Here is a 26,792-nt window from a genome sequence, read left to right on the forward strand (position 1 = left end):
CTGGGTTTAATTCATACAATGATACGAACTACCATATAGTTGCAAATTGTGTCCTGTTTATGATTGCAGTTTGCTCCTGGTTTTGTTATTCTTACATTAACTCAACTAGATGTTTGTTTTGCGACCTTGTTGTCTAGAACAAAATCTAAAAACAAAAGGAGTACTGTTTGACTGTATGATTAATCATACAAGCTCTATAGCAGGAGTGTGTGCCCAAGGCTGGAGATATTATGCATGTTTGAGAACATGAGAAGCCAGTTTAATATACTATATAATGATCATAGGTTCTGTTAAATGACAAATATTTTTCCTGAAAAAACCAAGGTCTCATTGTAGAAAATTTGAACTGATCACACTGAAGAATGTTTGTAATTAATAAATACTTTGTATTTTATTAACACAATCAAGACCTGACAAAATTGCTTAAGCTTACAGTGAGGCATCAACAGAACGGTAAGTTCTTAATGATACTAAATCATTCTTTTGCTAAAAGTGCAACTCTAGACATGGTTCGTGAGGAACATCACAACTATAGACATGGCCGTTGGTGTCCATGAAACTCAAACCACCTTTTCAGCTTCCTCAACACTTAATGGAATTCCTATATCTAATCTCATAGTTGGCATATATTGCTCAGGAACTGCAGCCCCAGCTTGAACACACAATTCCACCACTGCAGGTGCCTGACCATAAAAGCTTCGAAGTTCCCGCTTCATTGGAGGACCATTGACATCCGGCACATGCCACACATATCTTGGGGGTATCAGGTCATCAAGTACTGCCCTTTGCCAACCATGCTGTCCATTCCGTTGCTGGTGCTTATAGGCTCCACAGTTTTGAGCCTTGTGCCCTGAAGAACCCACATGCACCTCGGGGCAATACCCACATACCCTAACCGGATACATTTTCATCAACTTATTGGCTCCTTTTCTCATCCTCTCCCATGCTAATAGTGTTTCTTCAGCGAGTAAGACAGTTTCCTCAGCACTTGATGGGGGTACTATTTCTGCATCAGGAATTTCAGATAATATTGGAACTCTGGGAGTTTCTGGTTCAGGATCTGGCAGGTGACTTTCATCTGCATCAATAAATTCATTTTTCCCAATTCGAATAACAGCCTTCCTTCGCCGCTTCACAGGGTATCCTGGAAGATTAACTCCAGCTTGGATGCAAAGTTCTACCACAGCAGGGATACGGGGAATCGAAAATCTTTCATCATGAGCAATACGCTTCCTGAGACGGTCCTGCAGATGGTAAGAATCCACAGGAACTAAAATGTCTTCCACCACAACACCTCCCCAGTCATGACAACCATACCGACTTGATGCTCCTGGACCCCTGCAAGACTTGAAAGGGTGCCCGACGGGTCCAACATGGATCTCATTGCAGCCTCTACACAGCCAATAAATAAATTAAATAAAAATGAAAACAAAAATCACTTGTAGTAATCAGAAAGAAGTTTTCTAATATTCCTTAGTTGTTATCTCAAGTATGACCACAATTTCCTTTAGTTGCAACATGTGTTTCAATTAAATTCGTCGAGAATAAGAAGCCCCATACATAACAAGGACAATCTAGATATATGAGCATTACAATCATTATCCAGATTAAAAAGTGCAGATGCATGCAACATTGAAATATTATACTATTCCAACTATCAGGTAATTCAACTCTTTAGGATGACGACAAAGTCAAGTGTTACAATACCTTTTTTTTTTCTTTTTTTTTTGAAGACAAGTGTTACAATACTTAACTACTCAAAATTACTGGTTCAAATATCGATAATAATCTTCATAAAAACTGCTCACTACAACCAAATTGCATGCCAGCACGGAACCACTGGGAAAATTCAGCAGTGTCTACATGGGTATATGCAGGTACATGTAGAAACTAGCAAATTATTAAGTAAGAGTTTGACAAGAAATATTACTTGCATGCATGGACTTTCACAACTTTCAAGAGCTTCTTCAAATTATTTATCAATAAAATCCTCGCATTCAGGACATCATAAGCAACTGGTACTAGGCTCTTCACCAGCAGGCCATTCTTTGGTGGTGGCACAGGTTTCCTAGGCTGACCTCTGCTATTCTTTAATCTCTCTCTGGCTGCTCGCCTCAGCTCTACTATAGGAATTGGAAAAGGCTTCTTTTCCCTCTTTGAGTAATATTTAGGAAAATCAGCATTTTGGGGATGATCATTTTTAATGACCAAAGAAGAAGTATGGCTTGAACTTTGTGGCAGAATTCTATGCTTCAATAACAGTTTGGATAGATTGCCACACTAAAGGAAGAAAAATCAGAACAGAGTTAATCCAGAAACCTGAGCAAGCTAGTTACACACATACACAGGGTACATAGAGTATGTATTCAACGTATATCATGCTCAAAATTTTACAGAATGCAAAGGAAGATTACAAATTTACAACAACTCAAACTAATGACAATCACATTTAAAAAATTGGTTCCAGGTTCTTCTAGGACCAAATATTAACGAGAACAGCAATCAGCTAAATTTTGAATTACAATAAATTGAGAGATGAGAATCAAAAGTGTTATACTATCATATTAGGATCAGTTTCAGAGCACACAAAAAACTTTAATTTGCCCTGTAAAAACTATAACATACAAAGGAAGATGGTTGGGAAATGTGGATAGAGAGGTTTCTCCAGGTTTTTAGAATCTTTTTGTTTTGTTCCCTTAAATTCTTCTACTCTTGCAAATGAACCATTTTGCCTCCTTCTATTCTAAATCTGAATTGCAGTGAGGATGGACTAGATTCAAGGAAATTTTTTGCAGTGAGGATGAAAGGTGACAGAAGATGTCAAAAGTATACTGGCCAGTGAATAAGATCATTTTTTCAAGGAAATTTCTGGAGATCCACTAAAACACTGTTGGTTTAAGCATTTTGTTTGTTTGTGCTAGCTTTATAAATAAATATCAAAGAAAAAGCACAAATATTTTCAGAAGGGTGTGTTCCTACATATATTCTATCATACCATGCGTTTCATTTCCCTAAGAATTCTTAACAATCAACTGTCTATAACATAGGGACAGCCATTGATTACCAGTGCTTAAAGTCATAATGGTAACATTCTGGCAGCAAGATTCGCCAAAATACAATGCCATCACATTTTGTCTCCGCCCCTCTTCCTTTTCCCAAAACACAGATTTTAAATTTTGCAGTTAGCAGAATGTGATGCAAATCTGCTTTTTTTTTTTTTTTTTTTTTGGCAATACACAATCATCTAGATCTCATAACTTCAAAAGAGTACAAATCTGAAGAACTGAGGCCTCATCATGGCCTCTTATAGGAAAGATAACAATCTATGACAATGTAGAGTGGCAATGCAGAAGCAAATAGTGAAGCTTCATTCATGTACCTAAAGTCTTGAATCACAACACATACAATGACAAAAGGTGTATCATACCTTCAAATGATTAATAAAACCAAGATCGGAGTACCCATTGAGCTTCACAAACTCTGATTTTCTGCTGTAGGAAACACTGGGTAAAGTATTACGATTAAGCAAGACACATTCATTGAGGTAGCCTGAATTCATAGGGCATGCTTGTAGATGAGATGAAGTCCCTGTAAGAATTATAAGACGGAATTATATGTGGAAAACAGCTTCACTTCCTGCCAACTTTAACATGAAGGTAGCAACTGTTTTTTTTTTTTTTTTTTTTTTTTTTTTGAAAGGAGGTAGCAACTGGATTTGAATACACATCATGCACAAGTAGATAATTATCTATTCCAAGGAGGTTATGTCAAAGCGAATTCACAAAATATTTCTAGGATCACTTGCACAGCTCTGAGTTACAAAGGCTTCAAAGGACATAAATGCAGGTAGGGAGGTGACTAGTAAACTCTTCTCAGGAAACCTTTTGTGAGACTTAGCAAATGATGCAAGATTAGTTGTTCCATCCTGATCAGCTAAGTTCTAGTACAGTTAAAGATAAAGGCGTACCTCCTAATGCTGGAGTCACTGAACTTGGCTGGAGAACCACCAATGGCATCACCAGGGATGGACTGAGTAAAGAACAAAAGGATCATTTCCATCAGCATGAAAGTTTTAAATAATTTAACTTTCTTAACTCACTTCTGCTACCTTCTGCCAAAGATTTATACAAAGAAAACTCCAAGGAAACAACAAACAAACATAAAAAGATAATTACTCAAAGCCTAGTACCATAACTTTGTTTATATTTTTATTTTTTGGTGCACACGAGGGACTAGGCCCCACCATAAAAATTACACAATAACTGAAGGTTGTATGTGACTCTATCGACTTTGCACTTAAGATTTTCGACTTTTGACTGATATAATCAGGTTAGAAACTTGACCTGTACCCTTTCTTAATTAAACATAAACCCAAATACTTATACATAAATGGTCGTAGGTTCTTATATTTTGTTAATTTCACATGAAATTCTTCATGAAGTTGCAATTCTCCAAGAGTCGATAATTGAAATTTTACTAGATTCACAAATACACATCAAGTACACATTCTTAGGAAATTCTACTTCCTATAGAATGCGAAAGCTGTTTATATAGTATAAACTATAAAGCCTAGCAACTGACGATATATGAGAGAAATCGACTCCTCAATCCTTAATAATAATGGAATGGCAATTTCCTTGCAACTTTATCTCCCTACATCCAATCAAACGACCACTCATATAAAACCGAAATCTAGAACTTACTTCCCCTAAGCCCTTACTAGAGATAGGAAGATGATAAACATTGCATTATATTTCAAATTTGACACTTACATCTTCCAAAAATACAATAAATCTTTCTCTATACATTACTTCTTTTTCATTTTTAAAACATAACTCCCCTTATTATTGGCATCTTCTTAAAACTACTCTTTCCGTCCGGATATAGTTGTCACATTACATATTCAAATTACACTATCAACGTGACTATTAACCCCGGATAGAGGAAATAATATGTGTCCGATAGTGTGTTATAACTCGGAATAAAGAACAATAGCAATCAACTAACAACCTCCAAAAACAATTTAAAAAATTATTCCACTGAATTCATAATTGTTATTATCAGTAAGCATAAATTAGATACCTTTCCATAACAAAATCAAATACGAAGAACAAGTATTTTATAATTTCATTTATCCACACAATATAAACAAAACTTAATACAAAAAATTCCAACTTATTGTAGTTTCAATAAATAACATAAGCTTAAAATCATACCTCCTTATTCTTCACTCAAGTTCCAATTTTTTTCAAATAGGAAAGTTTGAACAATAAAAATGGTTGTGAACTCAGTGTTAGCAACAAATGAGTAGCTCCAAATTGACGTAATTCGGGTTGATTTCAACTTGAATTTTGCTGGGTAATCTTTAATCAAACCAGTAAATAATTACTGTTTCTGGGTATTTTTTGGAATTTGGGGTTGAATTGAAGAAACAGAGCAAAAGCACATAAGGAACAAGAAACGAAACTGAGCTAACAAATGAGTTGAGACTAGAGAGAGATTGTGGCCTTTATTGGGGGAATAAGAAGATAATACTCCGTAAGAAAGAAAAGGAGGATAGTAAGAAAAAAAATTATGAATGGGTGTAATGGTGTGATTTTTTATTTTTTTTTATTTTTTTATTCCTTATTTGGGATCAAAATCACAGCCTTAATGATTATTTGAAAAAATAAATATTTTTTTTTTAAACGTTAATCCATATACTACGTACGTGTTTTAAGAAATGCTTATAGGTAATTTATGTACCATAATTATGGGCACGAGTTGTATTGGCACCACGTGCAGTGCTAGTATATCACATGCTCAAGCGAGTCGTGCTTGAAACGAGCTAACAAATAATCATGTCGTGTCAGACTCATGTTAATCTTTCAAATTAAGAGTCCATAGCCAATCTTATTCTTTGTAATAAGAATCCTTATGTTGTGGGAAGTACACTAATTAGCTCAAGAAATTCATATCCTTTAATAATCCAGTTTGCTTTTCTTGTAATAAGGTATCAAGAGAGGTTGTGTTTAAAGTCCATTCTCTAGCTCGTAGGGCTAGATAAGAATATTGGGTCTAAATAGGCTCTATTTTGCTTATTTGTGTGTTGTTAAAAAAAATAAAACATAAAAAAAAGTCTTATTCTAAGTTATTATTGTTATTATTACTTTGTTATATTTTTCAACCATCAAGCGTTTGAAGTTGTTCCTTTGGATTTGCAACACTTGGATTTTAACCCTTCTTGTGGTGTTCAATTCTCTATTTGGTCCCTATCAAGTATTAAACCAATCAATCGGTTTCGTTCTATCGTCGTCCATCTCTAGGCTCTTAGACATCGGGTTACAAAATGCGCTTTAGCTTTCGTAGGTGCTTTCTATTTTGCAAGGTTAAGGTGGGTTGCAACCTTTTTTTTTTGACAGAAAGGTTCACAAAGTGAATTGTAACTTGTAAGGGTAGACTAGATTCGTCTGTAAACCTCACGTCGCATGTTGTTTATCTGGTTCTGTTACGGGCTACTTAGTTTTTCCGTTGCTGTTTCATTTTTATTTACATAATATATGTTACCCGTAGTTTTTAAGTTGTATGAATGTTTTTCATTGAATGGACTTCTTGATAAAGAAAAATCATTTTTAATCCCAAATAGTATAAAATATATTTAAAAAAAAAATTCCCCAAACTATTTTACGGAGTACACCGTAACGAATTAACGACTTCCTAAATCTCCAAACCATAAAAAAAATCATCTTTCTTCTTTAGGGTTCTTCCTTCACATTTCGTAGTCCTCTGTCCTATCTTGGCAAATTTCACAGCACAAAACTCCCATTTAATCAGGTAAAGCCCTAATCACCTATGTTGTTATATGGATTAATTCTTGAAATATTGTTCAATTCTATTCAATTCGCATTTCAGATTCAATAATTGGGGAAAATTTGGTTGTTCTGTAAATTAGTAATTGGGGCTTATTTGTTAAACATCATCTTAAATTAATATGCTACATATTTGAATTAGAGAGGGTGTTCGTTGATTTTGGTATTGCTTTATCAAATTGTCTGTTGAATTATAACGAATAAGCACCATTACCAGAATTGTGTACTTTGTTCTTAAAACAGATTTTGTAATTTTTGTATGTTTTCCTATCATATTATTGGTATAATTTAATGGTCTTATTAAGTAATAGATTTTTAAGGAATTAAAGGGGCCAGCTTTAAGTTTATAATTTGTGAGTCAGGTGGACTCTAAGTTGCTAGTTGGCTCTGTAGCTGAGAAAATTCTAGGAGGGAAAAGAAATTAATGTGGTTTCGTTTCGTCTAGTGTTTACATCAATGGTTGATTAGTGTACTAATGATGTTAAAAGGTGGTTATTAACTTATGGATTGCTTATTTGCATGTTCACTATATTATGAGGATATATAATCTTTTATGTTGATGGCTATGATTGAATGGATTCTTTGCTTAAAGGAATACAGATGGACTTATTTCATACGAGTAGTTAAAGTAACTCCGTATGGTGACATTATGATGCAGCCCTATTGTATGATCATCTTATGCATTACTTTGCTAGCTATTGATTTTTTGAGGGAGAAAATAATGGTTACCATCTTTGTTACTATGATTTAACTTTGTTGACCCTATCTATCACATACTATGTTCTACAATTATATTTTTAATTTAGCATATTTAAGCAAGGTAGCAAAGGAAGTTTGGTGTCTCTCCTTGGGAGAGCCAATTCAAAAGGATCATACTTCCTTCGTTTTTTTTGACAAATTTTGGAGATAACAAAGAGAGAGAGGAAAAAAGAGGACCCATGTGATAGGAGAGAGATAGAGAAAATTTTTATCAACTAAAAGGAAAAGTGATGCATCTAAATTAAACTTTCCCATATAGAAAGTGCTGCATCTATGAAAAACGGAGGAAGTATAGAATTTCCTAAAGGGGAAGATGCACCAGTGCACCACTACTCTTGGCCCCTCTAAGACTGAAATTTTTTATGTTGTACTGGGATAGTGAGATTACAACATGATTGCTTAGTTTGTGCCCTTTGTGGCTTTGGTGAATGAATATTAGGGCATCAGTGGCAGCCCTGATGCATTCATCAATATGGAATTGAAGATTTTTTTTCTCTTTTGGTATTTACCCTGAAGTCTTAGTATTTGTTTCTTTAGCTTTCAATATGTGTATTTAGGTAACTTTTGTGGTGGTGTTTTGTGGTTTGGTATCCAATGAAATTAAAGACATGAATTTCTTTTTAGTCTTGCTGACGTATGGCTCTCTTTTCAGAGAGAACTTATGTCTTTTCTTTTTGGTGAACAACTATATGAAGGGATCTTATCCCAAGATTGTGTCTTGGTAATGAATGGCACTGCACTTTTATGGAATTGTTTTCTATTAGTCATCTATGTGATTTCAATGAAGGAAAGAGATGCTTTAAAATTATATAAAATGGCTCTACTGCCTTGGAAATCCCAAGATTAATGAATGGCATTGCACTTTTATGGAATTGTTTTCTATTAGTCATCTATGTGATTTCAATGAAGGAAAGAGATGCTTTAAAATTATATAAAATGGCTCTACTGCCTTGGAAATTGTCCAAGCTAATGTGTTCCTTTCAAATTTTCAGTTAAGAGTACCATCAGTTTTGATATGATGTATCACCTTCATAGATTGCTATGTGCTTCTATGTTAGAAAAGGTAGTTATGGTCCTTGTAAAAGCTGGGGAATTTGAAGATATGTACTTAAAGCCGGACCCTTTTAATATATAATAAAAAGTTTTAAGCGCGTGTGTTATGTTCCATCACTGTTTCAAAAAGGTTCTTGCATGAGATGAATAATTATCCAGATATGAATTTTAACATCCCATCCTTTCGCATAGGTTTAATTGTGACTCATTACTGTGCACCTATTCTATACTTCTTGTAATTGTGCTAAAGGCCATTTTTCTTTTCATGTCCAGCTTGTTGTGGGAGTGTGCTGCATGCAGACTACACCCTACGCAAGGAAGTTCAGTTTTAATGGACACTTTGCCAGATGCATTGATATGGGACATTTTAAGTAGGATTTCCCGGACTGAAGATAGAAACTCTCTATCTTTAGCTTGCAAGCGCCTCCTTGAGCTTGAAAATGAGCAGAGACTATTTCTTCGTGTTGGTTGTGGTCTGAACCCAGCAAATAAAGCTTTAAACACTCTATGCAACAGGTTTCCTAACCTGATGAAAGTGGAAATTGTTTACTCTGGGTGGATGTCCAAATTGGGGAAACAGTTGGATGATCAAGGGCTTCTTGCTCTATCAAACAGTTGCCCTTCTCTTGCAGATCTGACATTAAGTCACTGCACCTTCATTACAGACGCTGGTATTGGTTACTTGGGATCATGTTCAGTACTCTCATCCTTGAAATTGATTTTTACTCCTAGAATAACTGGCTGTGGGATTCTCTCTGTTGTTGTTGGCTGTAAGAATCTCAGTGTGCTGCATCTTATTCGATGCTTAAACATAAGTAGTGCTGAGTGGCTTGAATATCTTGGTAAACTCGAAAAAATTCAATACCTTGTTATCAAGAATTGTCGGGCTATTGGAGAAGGTGACTTGGTAAAGCTTGGATATAGTTGGCGGAATCTAAAACTTTTGCAATTTGAAGTGGATGCCAATTATCGATACATGAAGTTATACGACCGCATAGCAGTAGACAGATGGCAAAAGCAATTGATCCCATGTGTTAATATGAAGGAACTGAGCTTGATAAACTGCATCATCATGCCTGGAAGAGGTCTTGCTTGTGTTTTGGACAAGTGCAGTAACTTGGAGAAAATTCACTTGGACATGTGTGTTGGACTTAGGGACGCTGACATCGTGGGCTTATCTCAAAGCTCAAAAGGTCTACGGTCAATTTCTCTCCGTGTTCCGTCAGATTTCTCAGTACCTCTTCTAATTAGCAATCGCTTAACATTAACAGACGAGAGCTTAAAGGCACTGGCAGAAAACTGTCCTACGTTGGAGTCTGTCAGAATATCGTTTGCAGATGGTGAATTCCCTTCACTATCGTCATTTACTTTAGGTGGAATTCTGTATTTAATTAGAAGTTGCCCTGTTCGTGAACTTTCACTGGACCATGTTTATTCGTTCAACGATGATGGAATGGAGGATTTATGTTCAGCTTGCTGCCTTGAATCCTTGGAACTCGTGAGATGTCAGGAGATAAGTGATGAAGGCCTACAACTTGTAGCTCAGTTTCCACGATTGTCTGTTTTGCGGCTTAGCAAGTGTTTGGGAGTCACTGATGATGGATTCAAGCCACTGGTGGGATCAAACAAATTGGATTTATTGGTAGTGGAAGACTGCCCTCAGGTTTCTGAGAGAAGCATTCACAGGGTGGCAAGAAATGTGTCATTTAAGCAAGATTTGTCTTGGATGTACTGATCTTCTGTTGTTTGCTCACTCCACAGGATTACTTGATTTGGGATAGAGGAAAATTCATGTTGTCGCTGCATCAAAGGAAGTTATGCATCTGTTGTAGATTAGTAGCTTCACGTTGGTCAGAATTTACTGTAATATTGGTGTATTGTTGAATAACTAAAGCTCATACATGTACGGTTGTTTATTTGTTGATGCCATCACGAGTTACAAGTTGTATTTAAGTTGAGTGCCCAACAGCGTGGGGAACTCGTTGTTGGGCATAACAATAAGTTCATTTGTACAAAGTATTTGTATTACAGATTCACAGTAGATGCTCTTCTTGTATGCACGAATAATTGTAGTTGCTTTTAAGAAGTAGATTCGATTGATGCATAGTGTTAACCATCTTAATAATCACATTTTCATTTCTTATACAAATCCTCTCTATTTGTTTGTTAATCACAATAATAATTGTAAAGACACAAATACATTACTCCATAGTTAACTAGCTATAGTATACTCTACCCTCTACGAAATTTATTATATTGTCCGTAATACTTTGACATAGTACACTTTTCAATACACAATTTTAGCTACTTGTATCCATACACATAAAGAAACCGAATTTCATAAAATATACATTGAGAATAATCTAATGATCTATCTCATTTTAAATTGTTGTTAATACGAGATTATTCAAATACGGAAGGAGTATTAATTTTTCTAAAATCGAGTTCAAAAAAAAAAAAAAAAGGAGTACGACAAAGAGAACAAATCCAATAAAACCCATTTCCTTTCCAAAACCCTAAACTACAAGTCTACCACCCCATTTTTTCTTCTCTAAATCAACAATGACTTCTTCCCTACAATGCATCTTCGGCAACACCGCCGCCTCTTCCACCAATCTCCGCCGTCAATTCAACCTCCCACCCCTCAACTCCGGCCACCATAAACGCTTACACCTTCACTCATTCACACCTTCAACATGCCTATACGTCGACGTTTTGGACCAGAAGAATGCTCCCCAAATTGGCGCCAAAACAAAGGAGATAATAGAGGATGATGCAAAGGTGATTGTGGGTACTTATGCTAGAGCTCCGGTTGTTTTCTCCCATGGCAAAGGTTGTAAATTGTTCGATGTTGAAGGGCAAGAGTATTTGGATCTTACTTCTGGGATTGCTGTTAATGCTCTTGGTCATTCTGACCCTGATTGGGTTCGGGCTGTTTCTGATCAGGCCCATTCTTTGGCCCATGTTAGCAACCTTTATTACTCTGTTCCTATGGTATGATTTTTTCTCTGATTTCTTCATTATGTTGTTGTTATTATTAATTAAATTGTAATAGGAGAAATGGGTTTTGATTTTGGAGGTCATTGTTGTGTTATTTATGGGAAACTACATTATGTTGAGGTTTGTGTCTGTTTTAATGATGGTAAAAAGAAGTACTTGTATGGTATTGGACCGGAATCTCACACGGGTCAATTAGTTAGACACGTAAGTCCTCGGGTGGGGCCAGGGTTTATGTAAGAGGAGCTATTTTGTGTATCAATTTTGTGCATTGTAAAAATTGGATGTTATAGTTGTTGGGTATTGATATATGGGTAGAGTTTTGTCTCATGTTAGAAATAGATGGTTTTGGCTTAGTTTCTTCACTCATATTGATTAGTTGGAGGGAGAGTATGGAATGTCATTTGAGCTAGTAGTTGTTTAGTAGTTTAAAATCTTGGCTGATTGATGATTTGCTCATGAAATACAGTGTAAAATTATGTATGGTGTCAATTTGTGTCAAATTTTGTAATTGCTGGACTGCTATGTGATGGATGGATGTAGACGTAGAGGTGTCAGTGGCTTGATTGTTGTGTGCTGTTCTTGTTCTTTCGCCTTTTTAATGGATTGTGATGAGAAGACTGTTGCAAATTGATTTCAGGTGGAGCTTGCAAAGCGTCTAGTTTCATCTTCGTTTGCTGATCGCGTATTCTTTACAAATTCTGGAACAGAAGCAAATGAAGCTGCCATTAAATTTGCTAGAAAGTTCCAGAGACATACACATCCTGATGCAAAAGACCCACCAACTGAGTTTATTGCGTTTAGTAATTGTTTCCATGGAAGAACAATTGGTACTCTCTCTTTGACTAGTAAAGAAAATTACAGATCTCCTTTTGAGCCACTCATGCCTGGAGTCACTTTTCTTGAATATGGTAATTCTGAGGCTGCAAGAAAACTTATATTGAGTGGGAAAGTAGCTGCTGTTTTTGTTGAACCCATTCAAGGTGAAGGGGGCATATACAGTGCCACCAAGGAGTTCTTACAGTCATTACGTGCTGCTTGTGATGAAGCTGGATCACTCTTGGTTTATGATGAGGTAAGAAATTACTGTGTTTTGGTTCATACTCATTATTACGGTTCATCCTCTATGACAGTTGAGCATGATGTGTTTCAGCATGGTATATATTTTCAATTTCTTACGACTGACCACTTGCTTTTTCCCGAGGACCTTTATTGATGTTTTCCCTTTAGTGTAAATTGAGTTAGATTAAATTATCCAAATTTTTCTTTGTGGCAAGCTGTTGAAATAGTGTGTGTTTGCCTGGCTAATCATGGCTTGTGAATGATTATCTCTAAGTTGGTCTAAGGGAAAAGGAAATGATGGTTCTAGTAAAAGGTTTGAGCAGGATATTACTATGGGTGTTTTATTATTTAGAAGAGGGCCCCTGTCCTTGTATGAGTTGCACTGTGACATCCGCAACCTCTTCTATAGCAAACTATGCCCTGCGCCAGCTTGGTATTGGGTTGAATGAAAAGGCGTGGCTGCATTCTAGAATTGAATGCTAGTCTAGACTTCTCCCAAACAAATACCCTGTAATACTTCCTGCATTTGATGAAAAGTTCATTCTGATCCTTCCCTGCTATATTACAACTTGGAGAGCTGATCCACATGCCTTGTCCCTACCCTAATCACCTGTATATTTATGTGAGTTAGTAATGTGAAGCATAGTGGTGCATCTTGAATAGGTTTAATCTGATATCCCAATATAGAGCATTAATAGAGATGGTCATGTAACTTATGTTCCTTTGCTTATGTATTTGTATTTATTTAAGGAATAAGGATGATTGTAAAAAGTACTTTTAACAAAACCTATATATGTTGTGGTTTGTGAAGGTTTGACTCGGGATAGCATGGACTCCACTTTTTCCATGCTGAATTAGAAAGAGTTGGAATAAGCCTGGGGAAGAGAGTGATGTTGAAGTAATCCTTCACGCCTCCACGATCACTCCATCCCTCTCGCCTACTAACTCTTAACCACAAAGTTGTTTTTTTACTACCGATTTGACTCACTGAATTCTTATGTATATGTCAATTACTAGGTGCAATGTGGTTTGGGCAGAACTGGTTACCTCTGGGCACATGAAGCTTATGGTGTATACCCTGATATTATGACACTTGCAAAGCCTCTTGCCGGAGGCTTGCCTATTGGAGCTGCGCTGGTTACAGAAAGAGTTTCATCGGCTATAAACCCTGGAGACCACGGAAGCACCTTTGCTGGTGGACCACTTGTGTGTCAAGCTGCACTTACTGTCCTAGATAAAATCTTGAGTCCTAGTTTTTTGGCTGGCGTATCAAAGAAAGGCCAGTACTTCAAAGAACTCTTGACAAAGAAATTGGGAGGAAACCGACATGTCAAAGAAGTCCGAGGGCAGGGTCTTATTCTTGGTATAGAATTAGATGTACCAGCTGGTCCTCTGGTTGATGCTTGTCGAAATTCAGGACTGTTAATTTTAACTGCTGGGAAAGGAAACATAGTGAGATTGGTTCCTCCACTTATCATATCAGAGCAGGAACTTGAAAAAAGCGCAGAGATTCTCCTTAAGTGTTTCCCTGCCTTGGATTGAAGCAGTCTATGTTGGATTAGTGTACGATAAATGTAAAATTTTCCTGTGACAACAATAGATCAGAAGCACATATTAGGCATAGTAGCTGATTAGCTGTAAATCAGGGATACGTTTTTTCTACTAAGCCTCTCTTTGAATTGTGCCATGGAATAATGTAGCAATTGTTTTTTGCAATGTATACTACTCGTTCAATGGGAACACTTATCTTACAAAGTACTCTGTTTGCTTGTTAAAATTTTAATACTAGTACTCCATAGTGATATCAATGTGAAAAAGAATGGATAAAATTACAAATACGGAGTATAAAATTATCTTTAAAGGGCTTCAAGTAACTAAAGACTGAGTAGGAGTATAAAAATTGTCAAGTTATTTTCAAATGGACCTTTTTACAATAAATATTAGAAAAATAACCTTTTAAAATTTTTTTAGTCAGGAGAAACCTATTTAAATTTTTATTTTTGTTCAAGATAGTCAAGTGGGACTTTCCGGCGTTGACCACCCTTTTCCTCTCATGTGCGACTCACGTGACTCTTAAATCTCGAATCACACATACCCCATTTTCTTAATTCCTAATTGGAGGGAAAAGGGAATGGAATTAGGGGAAGGAGGGGTGTGATAAGAGATTTAAGAGTCATGTGAGTCGTACAGGGAAAAAGGTGGTCAACTTCGAAAAATTGTTAGTCAACGTCGGAATGTCCCACTTGGCTGTCTTGAACAAAAAAATAATTTTAAACAGGTTTCTCTTGGCCAAAAAAAATTTAAAAGGTTTTTCTGAACAAAATGTTCACTTCAAAAGGTTCTTCCGAACAAATTTTCCTAAATATTAACGTAAACCTGCCTAATACAAAAAACGATTCTACAAAACGGAAACCCTACAACAGTGAACAGTTCCGTTCTCAATTTCTTATACAGCCAAAATGTCGACCTTACCCCCACATAAAGCAAGGAAAAGACGATATTACCCCCTGATAGTCTGATACACACAAAGTGTATTCTCAGACTCATCATCACTTTAGACGGCTGCGCCGCTGCACCCTTTCTCTCTCCTCCATTGAAGCGTGTTCTGAGTTCTCCGTTAAAGCTGCTCTTTAGCTTTCTCTCCTCCATTGAAGCTTAGGTAATCATCGAATATCAGTTTCACATTCTAATGTTATTCGTTAGTTTATTCAATTTAGGGTTCTTCTGAGGTGAAATGGTTATTGAAGTTTAATCTGATGATTTTGTCATATTTGTTTTTTAAAGTGTTGAATTTATGACAGAACTATAAAATCGATATTCTCCCCTGTTTAATGGTGGCCTGGTTTTGATATTTGGTTAGGTAATTAGATATAAACCTGATTTTGCAGGGTTTTTTCTGGCTTTGTACCCAAGAAATGGGAAGCAACAAACTAGATAAGAAGATGAATAAGATGAAGATCAAAAAGCGTAGTCGGGAGCTTCTTGAAAAGGGTTTGTAGCTCAAATTACTAGCCTTTTTACAACTATGAGCTCTTATTTTATGAACTGCAATATGGGGTATTGTAATTTGATCTTGTTAGTTATAAATGTGAAACTTTGATTCTATGTGTCAATGACGATCTTCGAGTTGTTATAGTTCTGTTCTGTGAGCATAATACATCGTTGGACTCGACATTTGTGCATATACATATGCAAAGTAGCTAGAATTTTGGTGTCAATTTGACTTGGTATCATGTTATTTCTCAAAAGAAACTAAGGGAAGAATGACTAATAATTGGAATTGTCTGTGATCTGTTTATTTTCATGGGAAGAAGGGGAGATGGGAAATGGTGCTTTTTTTTCCTCGTTGGCGGGCATTGTAGATAAATTAAGGGAAAATCGTCTGCGTTGGTTTGGACATGTAAGACGGAGACCCGAGGGTGCACCGGTGCGAAGAGTGGAAGAGTGGGACCATGGAGGGATTAAACGAGGAAGAGGGAGACCAAAGATGACTTGGTTGGAAGGAGTGAGGAAGGATATGAAGTGCATGGATTTACGTGAGGATGAAGTTTTGGATCGTAAGGGATGGAGGAGAAAGATTTATGTCGATGACTACACGGAATAATCAAATTTGGTTCATGTTAGCCGACCCCACTTTTGGGATTAAGGCTTTGATTGATTGATTGATTGATTGTTGTAAGTAGAAAGGGGGAAACATGTTGACGTTTAGAGTATGTAGAATTACAGGTAATTGGAAATATATGCTAATGTATCCTATCTATGGTTTTAGGTTTTCGTACTTCTAGAATATGGAGTATGAATGTATGATGTTGTAAAAGTCATTTATGATATGATGTTTTGTTACAAGGATTGGTTAAAAAAAAGGCAATTCTGAGTACATAATCCTGAACTGAAATTGAGTAGTTTATTTCCTGGCATGAAAAGCTAGCTGAGTTAAGTTTAGTACTCGTTATTTTTGGTAGTTGCAAGCTTTAGTGAGTCATTGGCAGCTCTAAAAAGGTCAAATCTTTGATGATTCTATTATACTTGATTCTTGATTGTATAACAGTAACTTCTGGATGCAAGGTGTGAGGGATAGAACATTGTATGTTTTGATTCCAAAGCCTGCTAAAACTCTATGCATAAAAAATTTAAATGTAAACTTCATGCTATTGTCTTTTTTGTTCCCTATTCAAGCTATTCCTTGATGCTAACATTCCAAATTTGAGGTTCATTTATACATAGGATTACTGTTGCCCTGTATCAATTTCTAAATACTGCTCTCAAATTGATGGGCTATTGCTGCTGTTATAAATTGTTATCTTATGGAACCTCTTTTCAGGTGAAAGTGCAGGGAATGCATGTACTCTTGAACATGATGGCAAGTATCCTATAGTCAAGAAGAACAAGGATAATGTGGCTGGAGTAGATCAAAAAGCTTGTAAGCCCATATTACCTGCTCATTTATTTTCTACTATGATATGATTAAAATCAGCAGTAGCGTATATTTCTTCCTTCTATATAAAGCTGTGGTACTTATTCCCCAAAGAAAATATTTTTAAGGAGCGTCACATACTATTTCTTTTTTCTCATATTCAACGTGACTTTTTGTAGTCCTCAAGGCATGTTTTGAACCTCTTTTTTTTTTTTTTCCTTACAGAGTAATTAGAGTGTAATATTATTCTGGGATGGTGGTTTGAAACTCAAGCATGCCAGCCATATTTTTCCACTTTAAAGTTTTTTAAATCAATACTTAATAGCAAGTTAGTCATATACTAATTAGTTTGATCTCTTAAAAATGAAATGGGACTGTTAAAACGGAATGGAGGTGGTAAATCTAATGTTGTTAAAAAGAATGGAATGATTGACTGGACTTTTAGAATGTTCTCCTGATAAAGGGAGTGTCTGAAGTAGATAAAAAGTACGAGGCATGTTATGATTGCTATCAATGCAAAACTACATTAAATGGAAATCAGAGATATAATTGTGATTTGTTATTCTCTTAGCAAGCTTTCTCTATGCTGTAGATAAGTCAAAGAAAGCTCGCAAAAGCAAAATCAAGGATAATCATCCAAGTGAACCAAGCATAGTGGTGATTGAGAGACCAGATGCAGAGGTTTCCTGTAAAAAAATAAAAGGTTTGTTGCTCTGTGAATGGTTTCTCTCTTCTTTATCTGTTTTCTTAAAAATGCAGACCTGCTACTTCAGGTGAAAGGATAATTGATACTAGTTATTTGCATGTTTATTATCTCATTGGGCTGTTGAGAGATTTTGTTAATATGTTGACATAAATGCAATTTTTTTTGTTTAGGAAAGTCAAAAAAGGCTCATAAAAAGAAGATGGATGGTCAGTCAACAAATAAAAAAATCAAGTCAGTGAAGGAGGTGCAAGAAGTTGCAATGGATGATGTATATGAAATTTCTTCAGTAGATGAAGATGACTCCAAAGGGATGAAAAGTATGCAAATTAATTTCTATTTCTGTTATCTTAAAGTGTTCCCAAATGAACGTGTGATCTTTTTTTTTTTGGTAGTCATATAAATTTAGTTAGAAAACGGCACTAAATTTTGCTTTTAGGTCCCATTCTATTACCTTATTTTCGTTTATTAGGAAAAATAAGTTTATAGACAAGACAAGTTTAAGAAAAATTAGATAAGTTAAGCTCATATAAGATAATTTCAAACGAGTAAAATTCAGGTGAATAGAACATCCCTTCATCCTCTCAGCTTACATATCTGAAGTTGGGATTTTTATTTTCAATTCTTTTTGTGAGGTAACATTTTATGTTCTGGGGGTTTTTGCTCTGTGTCTTTTATGTCAGCATCTTCATTGTTTCTTGATTTACTCAGCAGAGTTCATGTTTAAGTTATTTGAACTTTAAATGCAACATTTAGCATGACCTTTTGGGTTAACATATGTCAATTATAGAGTGGATTAAGGAGTTTCACGTTAGGAGACCTGGATTGAAGGTGCTGCAAGAACAAATTGACAACTTTATAACTGCACATGAGGAGCAGGAGGAGCAGGTGATTTTTCTTCTTTCCCTCGTCATTACATTTATATTTACATATAAATGTGGTTCAGGCATTTATAGTTGTAACCTATTTGCCATCCTTTCCATGCTCATGTCTCTGCCTTTATAAGACATAATTGCTTCCCATTATAGATTCATACATTTGTTGCTGAAGCACGTACAAACAAGAAGTACAGGGTTACTGTTGCAATGTGCATGCTCTTGCAGACTTGCTTAACTGTAATCATTGGAAGTTTAGGACTAAGGGCAGATGTTTACAATTTTCTTAATTTTCTTGTTACTAGGGTGGTTAACGCACTCGATGCGCGTGCCATAACTAGCAATATTCGGGAAGCTTTTTCGGTTTGGCCTCACATCACAACTTAAGTTGTTAATAGCATTAATGAGGGATAATATGTGAACAAATATTTTTAGGAGTATAAATGTCCACACACTATTATTAAGAGCTTAAAAAAAGAGCTAAAAACATGAATGGGGGCAATTGAGTAAAATAAATATTTAGAGGTTATAATTGTCTAAGCACTATTCATAAGACTTATCTCATACTTTTAAAAGGTAGGGATTGTTTTGGACACATTGTTGTCGTCGTCATCCTTTGATGTGGAACAGCTGCCTTGTCATTTGTTTAGACATTCCCTGTACATCGTTATGTATTAACTATTAAGTTAAAATTAACAAATTCAAGTCTACTTCCTAAATGGTTTTGTCCTTGGTGATCATGTCTGAATTCTGTTTTCCAGTTTGGTGTGTGGCTACCCTCAAGTCCTTAACTACTTCCTTGATATGTTTATAACTGTCATGGTTTTGTATCACAGGCAAAAAGAGAGAGAGAAGCCAAGCTTGCTGAGGAAGGATGGACTGTTGTTGTACACCGCAAGGGTGGGAAAAGAACAACTGATCCTGATAGTGGTGTTGCTGTTGGATCTGTAGCTGAGGCTGCTGTGCGTGATAAATTGGCCAAGAAAAAGAGTAAGGATGTTGGGCTAGATTTCTACCGATTCCAGAGGAAAGAAGCACACAGGAGTGGTATGATTACATTATATTTATGCTCTCAGATTTACTTTTTACTTGCAAAGTGGGATGGCATTGAAATCCTCTTTATTTTAGGCGTCCACTTTTGTGGATTATGTTGATGTCTCGTATGGTTAGTTGGTTACTATTTAATTCAATGCTGATTTTGGTTCTTCATGTATACTGAGCCTTGGCATTCTTGATAGACAAATGAGGTGTTGCATTATCATGTGTTGTGTTGTCAACAATGCATTTCAAACTTTCATTTTGTTTTTAGAAATCTCATGACTTCTCCTTCCCTCATACTCACCTAGGGATTTGGTACAACTTTCAAAGTTTCTAGCTCCATCCTTAGTGTAACTTGTGAAACATAATAGAGTCGCTCATTTACATTTATGAAGTTAGATATTTTATTATTTTGCTAACCCCATAATTGCCACAACCTTTTTCTACTGGTGCTGTTACATCCTTTTTCTAAGCACGGAGCAATTGCAACTATTGCATGCCCATTTCACCTAATTATGGGATAATAATCGAGTAATGCTTTGATTAACTTAATTATCAAATGATGCTCAACTCGTTTGGACATATAGTTTATTAGTCTATAATTTGTGTTTCGCTACTGTTGACATGTTACAGTCTTAGCTCTAATATTTCCCGTAGATGATCACATGTTGGATCACATAGACAATTTGTAGATGCAGATTAATTTCACCTCATTTCTCTATGCTCAACATATCCTATCTGTTTGCAGATATTATGAAGCTACAAAGTAAATTCGAGGAGGACAAGAAACGGATACAACAGATACGAGCTGCAAGGAAGTTTAAACCTTACTAACTGTTTCCTTTCAATCACAAAGCAACAGAAGTATTTAAAAGAAGGCTAGAGAATTAATTCAATGAGTTGGAAGCCACAAAGAACTGTCGATATCATCCACGGATAGGCTTTAGATTCCCTTAGTGCTATGTCTATGCAGAAACCTGATCTTTCCCTATTGTTATAGTGATGAGGGCTGAAAAACCTTAGGCTGTCCAAGCTGAAACCAGTGACCCTGTATGCTTAACAATGAAACACAACAATTTTGTACGTGCTGTGAGTCTTTATTTTTTAGATTTTTCTTTTTTTATTTTGTACATTGGCCAAGAGTAGCCAAGTATGATGTAAGTCTCTTGATTAAGTAGATGTGGTTTGATCAAACACATACTTCCAGCTTAATTAATTCTGTGTTGCTGTCTATTATCGAGGAATTTGATTTCTTTTTACAGTATCAGAAATAACATTCCTGTTCAAGAGTATAGAAGCTGAAAAATCTGCTGTTGCAAAACCACTGGAATCAAGAACCTATTATATTCTTCAAGCTGAAAAAATTTGAGCTCTATTTTTCATCTTTATCAGAACTTACATCTGCAAATAAGAACTTGAACGTGTACACGATGCTCACAAAGTCCATGACCGTATCAATTAGTCTAAGAATACTCGTCCATGAAATTCCAAATTTTTTTATGGTTGAACTACGAAATGTCCACGAGTTTTTTTAAATGGAAAATTGGTACGGAATACTTTAACTACACTGCCTTTTATAGACTTATACTGATGGGAGTTAATTATATATACTATGTAAGATCCTATTTTTTCTCATGTAGAAAATTTGGTCAATTTATACCAAGAAATAAGAGGATTAATAAATGAAACAGAGTGAGGGAAGTGGCCTATTCAATATGGAATTATAGTTTCCTTTGTAATTTTGTATACATTCACTTTAAAATTCATGTACATTCATATTTTTTCTCATATGTTCATCCAAAATGTCATATACGTACCAAATTTTTTGCGTTGGTATTGTAATTATTTTTGTAAATCCAACATTTGAAGTTTAAATTTTTTTTTTCCCTTCTAATAATCCATCCAAAAATTCTGCACTATAATTCTTTTAAACTCAGAAATAGAAACTAATGTGCTTCAATTACTTTGGCTATTTCTTAAAAATATAAAGAATAAAACAAAAGAGTAATGTTGTATAACTATCAGTTGATCGACAAGATGAAAGTAAGACAAAGAAAAGTTAGAAAACTCTAAGAATGAAGCACTGGGAATAGATTTTTTGTTCTTTTCCAAAGTCAAGTCAGATACTGTTTATTGTGCATGTTTCACTGCTATACTCATGTGCATACCACGGATTAAGCTATTGTAGACTTTGGAAAATATGGCTACTCCTTATACTTATACAGTTATACCTAACATAATTTTACCCTCTTCGTCTCAAATTATATATCGCCTTATGGCTAATTCCTTACTCCATATTAAATTTTCCAATTCAATTATATTGTTATCATTGTCAATAAATATTTTCTTTTAAATTTATATTCCTAAGTGAAAATCACTCTTTTTTTCCTCTTTACAAGTGACTATTATTGTCAAAATGATTATGATTTGTGTCAATTAAAACGAAACATAGGTGTTACTTTTTTTTCCCGCCACATCCGTGTATCCCCAAGTAAACCTTAGGGCCTGTTTTGATTTACTGAACTGAACTGAATATTTTATGAGAGAAGAAAATTATAAACTGATTTGAACTAAACTAAACTAAACTGATTAGAGCTGAACTAAACTAAGCTGAAATGAAAATAAGCTGAAGAGAACAGACCCTAACTATGAATCTCTCATCTAACAATCTTATTCACAATAAGTTCTTTAAACCATGGAAAAGTCATAGTAAAGTAGTAATACATTCATTTTCTTTAACCAAATCAATTCTAATTATAGCAATACAATAGTACATAATACCTAGGACTTTACCAATCAAGCCATAATTATTTCTAACCAGTTATAAGAACAAAAATAAACGATTTTGTAACACTTTTTTTCACTGTTTACACTTTCAAGTGATGTTAGTTGCATGTTTCTTATGGCAACACTTAAAACAACACAAACAAGAAAGCATGTAAACAGCACAGATTATCAGTTACACGTATTTGCACTTTCTTAACATCAATAATTTCATAAAGTTATAATCATACCTTACTTTTACTTCCGATTTTGCTTCAGTTTCTCTTTTTAATCCCAAAGATTTTACCTTTTTGCATGACACAGTAAAAAAAACAAGAGGAAACCAATTTTATATGTCAGTCCAAAGTATGTTCCCTTTGTTTTTCTCTTTTTTTTGGGAGGGTGTAACTTTTTTTTGAGGTAAAAATTAAAATATTACTACTACATGCATATTTTGTTTTCCCAAATTTATAGATTTAATACAAGTATATCTAAATATTGTCATGTATTGTGTGTTTTAGTGGGTAATGGACCGACATTCTCTTTGGTTTGTTGGGATGTATTTCTTTAATTAGCTAATGAAGAGTTACACACTTGCTATTTCTTGTTGGAGACTTCCTTAATTTAGAGGCATAGGTTGGGTTATACACTTGCTATGTCTTGTTGAGTTGTTGGGAACTTCCTTAACATGCGAAGTACTCTATTCGTCCTTTTATGTCTATAAAATTAAACGTTTTATTTATATTCGAGTTATAAAACATATTAAATACTTTAAAATAAATATAATTTCAACTTATACAATTAATCACAGTATACTTTTTCGAACATAATTTGACTAAGAAAGAGGGAGTGTACTCAACCCGGCTCCACAAAAACAAATTACAAATCTACATGTAGGGTTCATCTAAATTAAATGCATTTATTGATCTAATATTTGTGAACCAAATTGATCTTTATGTAAGGAGTATTTGAAATTGATACTCAATTCTACTAATAATGATTTCAATTACGAGTGATCATGAATCATTGTGCAAATTTTGAGTTCCATACCAAAATAACACTAACCATTACACAACTATTGGGCTTCATGATCAATCATATCGAAAATCAATAAATCATCAACCAATTATCTACTTACATGAGATCATAGTTTTCTATGTTCTTCTCACATATAGATGTGTTAAAATCGTTTCTCACGTTACACCAATACCTTATATATTTATATGCCTAATTAAAAATCAAACTGTAAAGATGAAAATAATCTTATGATAGTGGAGTACAGTGAGAAACCACTAGAGAATATCCTAAGGTACATCGTGAGCATTACGCCATGCAACTGGTGCAAGATAATAAAGATGTGAATCTATAAAATACTCAGAATTATTGTCAAATAAATTCTGCTACTGTACCATATTTATACATCAATCATTTCAAGCAGTCAAACTAGAGCTATACTATCTTTTCTTTTCTTATTATGACGATTATCTGACGTTAATTATTACGGTATCCTCAACCTAATAAGCTACTCTTCCACCCATTAATTATTTACAGAATTACTTATATCTTTGTTTTACATTATCAACGGTTCTCCTTTTTTACCTATTTTTTTAACCCATCTCGAGACTGTAATGTCACTTGTACTTACATTCATCATTAATTTACCCTCATCTATAAATTTAAGACTATAATATGGCTTATTTTAGACGTTTTACTAAGTTGTACTAAACTAATTAACCTTTTTTTAAAAAAATAAAATAAAATAAAATCAACCTTTAAAAAAAAAAATAAAAACTAACCTAACTACTTTAAAATTTTCCAACGATAGTAATTTGAAATTCTCTTTAAGATTTTTTTTTTTTTCTTAAAAAGAAAATTATATAGTGCATAGTGCATATGTAATTATGTATTGTACTCTCTTTGTTTTTAAATTATAAGACATACCTTTTTTTTTTTTTGTATAAATCAAAAGGTTAATAATAAATAAATACATTAAGAAGTGTGAAAAATAAATGAAAATCAAGAACGCATTCATAATTTAGTTGCTCATAATTGCGTTGCATTATGTTATGAGTTTATATCAGCTCATTATTTTAAAATATTACTCGTATGTATTTTTTATTTTTTGGGTGTTTAGATAGCCATAAGGCCATAAGGGCGGGGATGAAAATTGATCCCATGATCTTCTAAAATTGGGAGGAAAGCTCTAACCACTTGAGCTATCCCTCTTACTCGTATGTGTTACATGTGTTCACATATTAGTTTAATTTCTCTATAATGAAAAACATTTCATACATATAAATTTTAAAGGTAAAGGTAAAGATTGCTAAGGCCCAGTGTGTCCCATTTTTTATGCTATATACCTAAAATAAAGACTTAAACTCGTCCCCCACACAAAAGAGGCCAGGGCATAAGGACTATGGGAATTGAGGTTCATGTTGGAGTCATTTGATCTTCAATAAATATTAGCTCTTGATGAACAAATATTGCAGTACATGTAAGATTGACATAGTAGCATTACATAGCTCTTGATGAACAAATATTAGCTCAATAATAACCATTTGCATAATTTGTAAAGTTTCCATCAAATAATTTAAAACTTGTTATCTTAAAACGAAACTACGAGTACATGAATAACACTTTACACTTCTCTATGTTCATCTCACCTACCTAAATACATGCATAATGCATTGATGCATAAACTATAAATACTTCCTTTATTTTTTTTTTCTTCATTGTGTTAGCAAGCGTTTTAAGAAAAGTATTACTATGTATTAGATACTCATATACTAAACAAATAATTCAACTAAAATAACTTAAATATGGATTATATATATATATGGAGTATATTTTTTTGTTTTTTGAAAATAGTGGTAAGATGTATATTGACCAAATGAAAGAGAGACAAGAAATACTAAAAGTAGAACTGTAAACAGATTTTACGTTCTTTTCCAAAGTGCAGCAAAATACTGTTTATGGAGTATATTTGGACTCACTCACACTCACTACACTACTTGCCTTTGGCCACTACTACAGTACTACTACTACTAGCTGTTACACTTTTGTGACTATTGCATGACCTTACTTCGTCTACCTCGCATTTATTTATTTTTGCATAAATTTAGTTTCATTAATCTCAAACTACCATTATTATAAATAATTATTTTCATTATTATAAACTTTATTTTTCCCATTAATTTCTACTGTATTACTTATAAATAATTAGTATTAATTGACCACTATATATTCATCGGTTTTTGAGCAGTTAACACACGTCTATAAATTAATTGACCACTATAAATTACTTGTTCAAAAAAAAAAAAAAATTATCATTTATTAATTGACCACTATATATAGAAGTAGAGTGGCTTTTTATCATTTCTCATCCTTTTGTTCTTTTCTCTCCTCTCAAAATCAAGTTAATATAAGCCACCATGAATGATCTTAGTACCTTAGAATACGTTTCTTCCTTCTTAATTGAGCAAGAAACGTTTCGAAATCTACCTTTTTTCATTTACAAAGATCCTTTTTTCAACACCCTCTATCAATATGATGCATTTTCATCACCATTATCACAAAACGTTTCTTTCAATTTTCCTACTACAACAATTGACACCAACCAAGAGAAGGAGACTCCTCCTCCTCCTCCTTCTCATTCGCCGCCTTCGTCTCCGGTCCTTGAAGGAATTGCCGCTGTTGTAGGCCAACATGTACTCTTTGGCACCACCCCCACCACCAAACCAACAACATGCAAAGAAGTCAAGGTTGAAGTTTCCAATCCTAACCCTAACGCACCGAAACGTTTCGAAAGTGAAAATGAAAGAAAAAACGTTTCGGTAAAACAGTCAAACTCTAAGGCGAAACGTTTCGAAACGAGCACAGGGGTGGAGAAGAAGTATAGGGGAGTAAGAAAGAGGCCATGGGGGAGATGGTCAGCCGAGATAAGAGACCGAGTCGGGCGATGCCGGCATTGGCTCGGCACGTTCGACACACCCGAAGAAGCGGCGCGTGCGTATGACGCAGCAGCTCGGCGACTCCGAGGGTCCAAGGCCAAGACAAACTTCCAAGTACCGTCGGTGGTCCCCACCTCAACCTCAACGACATTGTCGCCGACATCATCGTCCTCGTCTTCCTCGTACGAGTTTATTAAGAATATTAATAATCCAACAACAACAACAACAATGTATAAGAAAAAATGTCAAGTGGTAACATCTATGTCTCAGCTTGTTACTAAAAATAGATTTATGGAGCTTATTGACTTGAACGTAGGAGTACATAAATAG

At 34.8% G+C, this 26,792-nt stretch overlaps 4 protein-coding genes and 1 pseudogene across 5 annotated transcripts; 4 read left to right on the top strand and 1 right to left on the bottom strand.

The window, feature by feature from the left end:
* Nucleotides 1-258: 258 nt before the first annotated feature.
* Nucleotides 259-5,489, bottom strand: LOC145558771 (APO protein 2, chloroplastic-like). Its single transcript, XM_081620107.1, has 5 exons — nt 5,217-5,489; nt 3,968-4,029; nt 3,428-3,588; nt 1,931-2,280; nt 259-1,392 (listed from the first exon to the last, which is right to left on the bottom strand). The coding sequence occupies exons 2-5, from the start codon at nt 4,014-4,016 to the stop codon at nt 561-563; spliced, it is 1,392 nt and encodes a 463-aa protein (XP_081476233.1). The 5' UTR covers nt 4,017-4,029; nt 5,217-5,489; the 3' UTR covers nt 259-560.
* Nucleotides 5,490-6,680: 1,191 nt separating this feature from the next.
* LOC145560167 (F-box/LRR-repeat protein 14 pseudogene) lies at nt 6,681-10,571 on the top strand (annotated as a pseudogene). Its single transcript, XR_014093105.1, has 2 exons — nt 6,681-6,813; nt 8,934-10,571. The product of XR_014093105.1 is annotated as an F-box/LRR-repeat protein 14 pseudogene (transcript).
* Nucleotides 10,572-11,197: 626 nt separating this feature from the next.
* Nucleotides 11,198-14,461, top strand: LOC145558773 (acetylornithine aminotransferase, mitochondrial-like). The gene is made up of 3 exons (XM_081620108.1): nt 11,198-11,654; nt 12,298-12,732; nt 13,737-14,461. Exons 1-3 carry the CDS (start codon nt 11,223-11,225, stop codon nt 14,259-14,261), a joined length of 1,392 nt encoding a protein of 463 aa, XP_081476234.1. The 5' UTR covers nt 11,198-11,222; the 3' UTR covers nt 14,262-14,461.
* Nucleotides 14,462-15,245: 784 nt separating this feature from the next.
* LOC145560168 (uncharacterized) lies at nt 15,246-21,013 on the top strand. The gene is made up of 8 exons (XM_081621431.1): nt 15,246-15,378; nt 15,608-15,710; nt 17,041-17,139; nt 17,726-17,836; nt 18,010-18,156; nt 18,627-18,724; nt 19,548-19,758; nt 20,498-21,013. Exons 2-8 carry the CDS (start codon nt 15,635-15,637, stop codon nt 20,581-20,583), a joined length of 828 nt encoding a protein of 275 aa, XP_081477557.1. The 5' UTR covers nt 15,246-15,378; nt 15,608-15,634; the 3' UTR covers nt 20,584-21,013.
* Nucleotides 21,014-25,943: 4,930 nt separating this feature from the next.
* Nucleotides 25,944-26,792, top strand: LOC145557965 (uncharacterized). Its single transcript, XM_081619131.1, has one exon. It carries the CDS (start codon nt 25,944-25,946, stop codon nt 26,790-26,792), a length of 849 nt encoding a protein of 282 aa, XP_081475257.1.

This window comes from Chenopodium album, chromosome 9, assembly GCF_948465745.1.
Source record: "Chenopodium album chromosome 9, dcCheAlbu1.1, whole genome shotgun sequence".
Lineage (NCBI taxonomy): Eukaryota > Viridiplantae > Streptophyta > Magnoliopsida > Caryophyllales > Amaranthaceae > Chenopodium > Chenopodium album.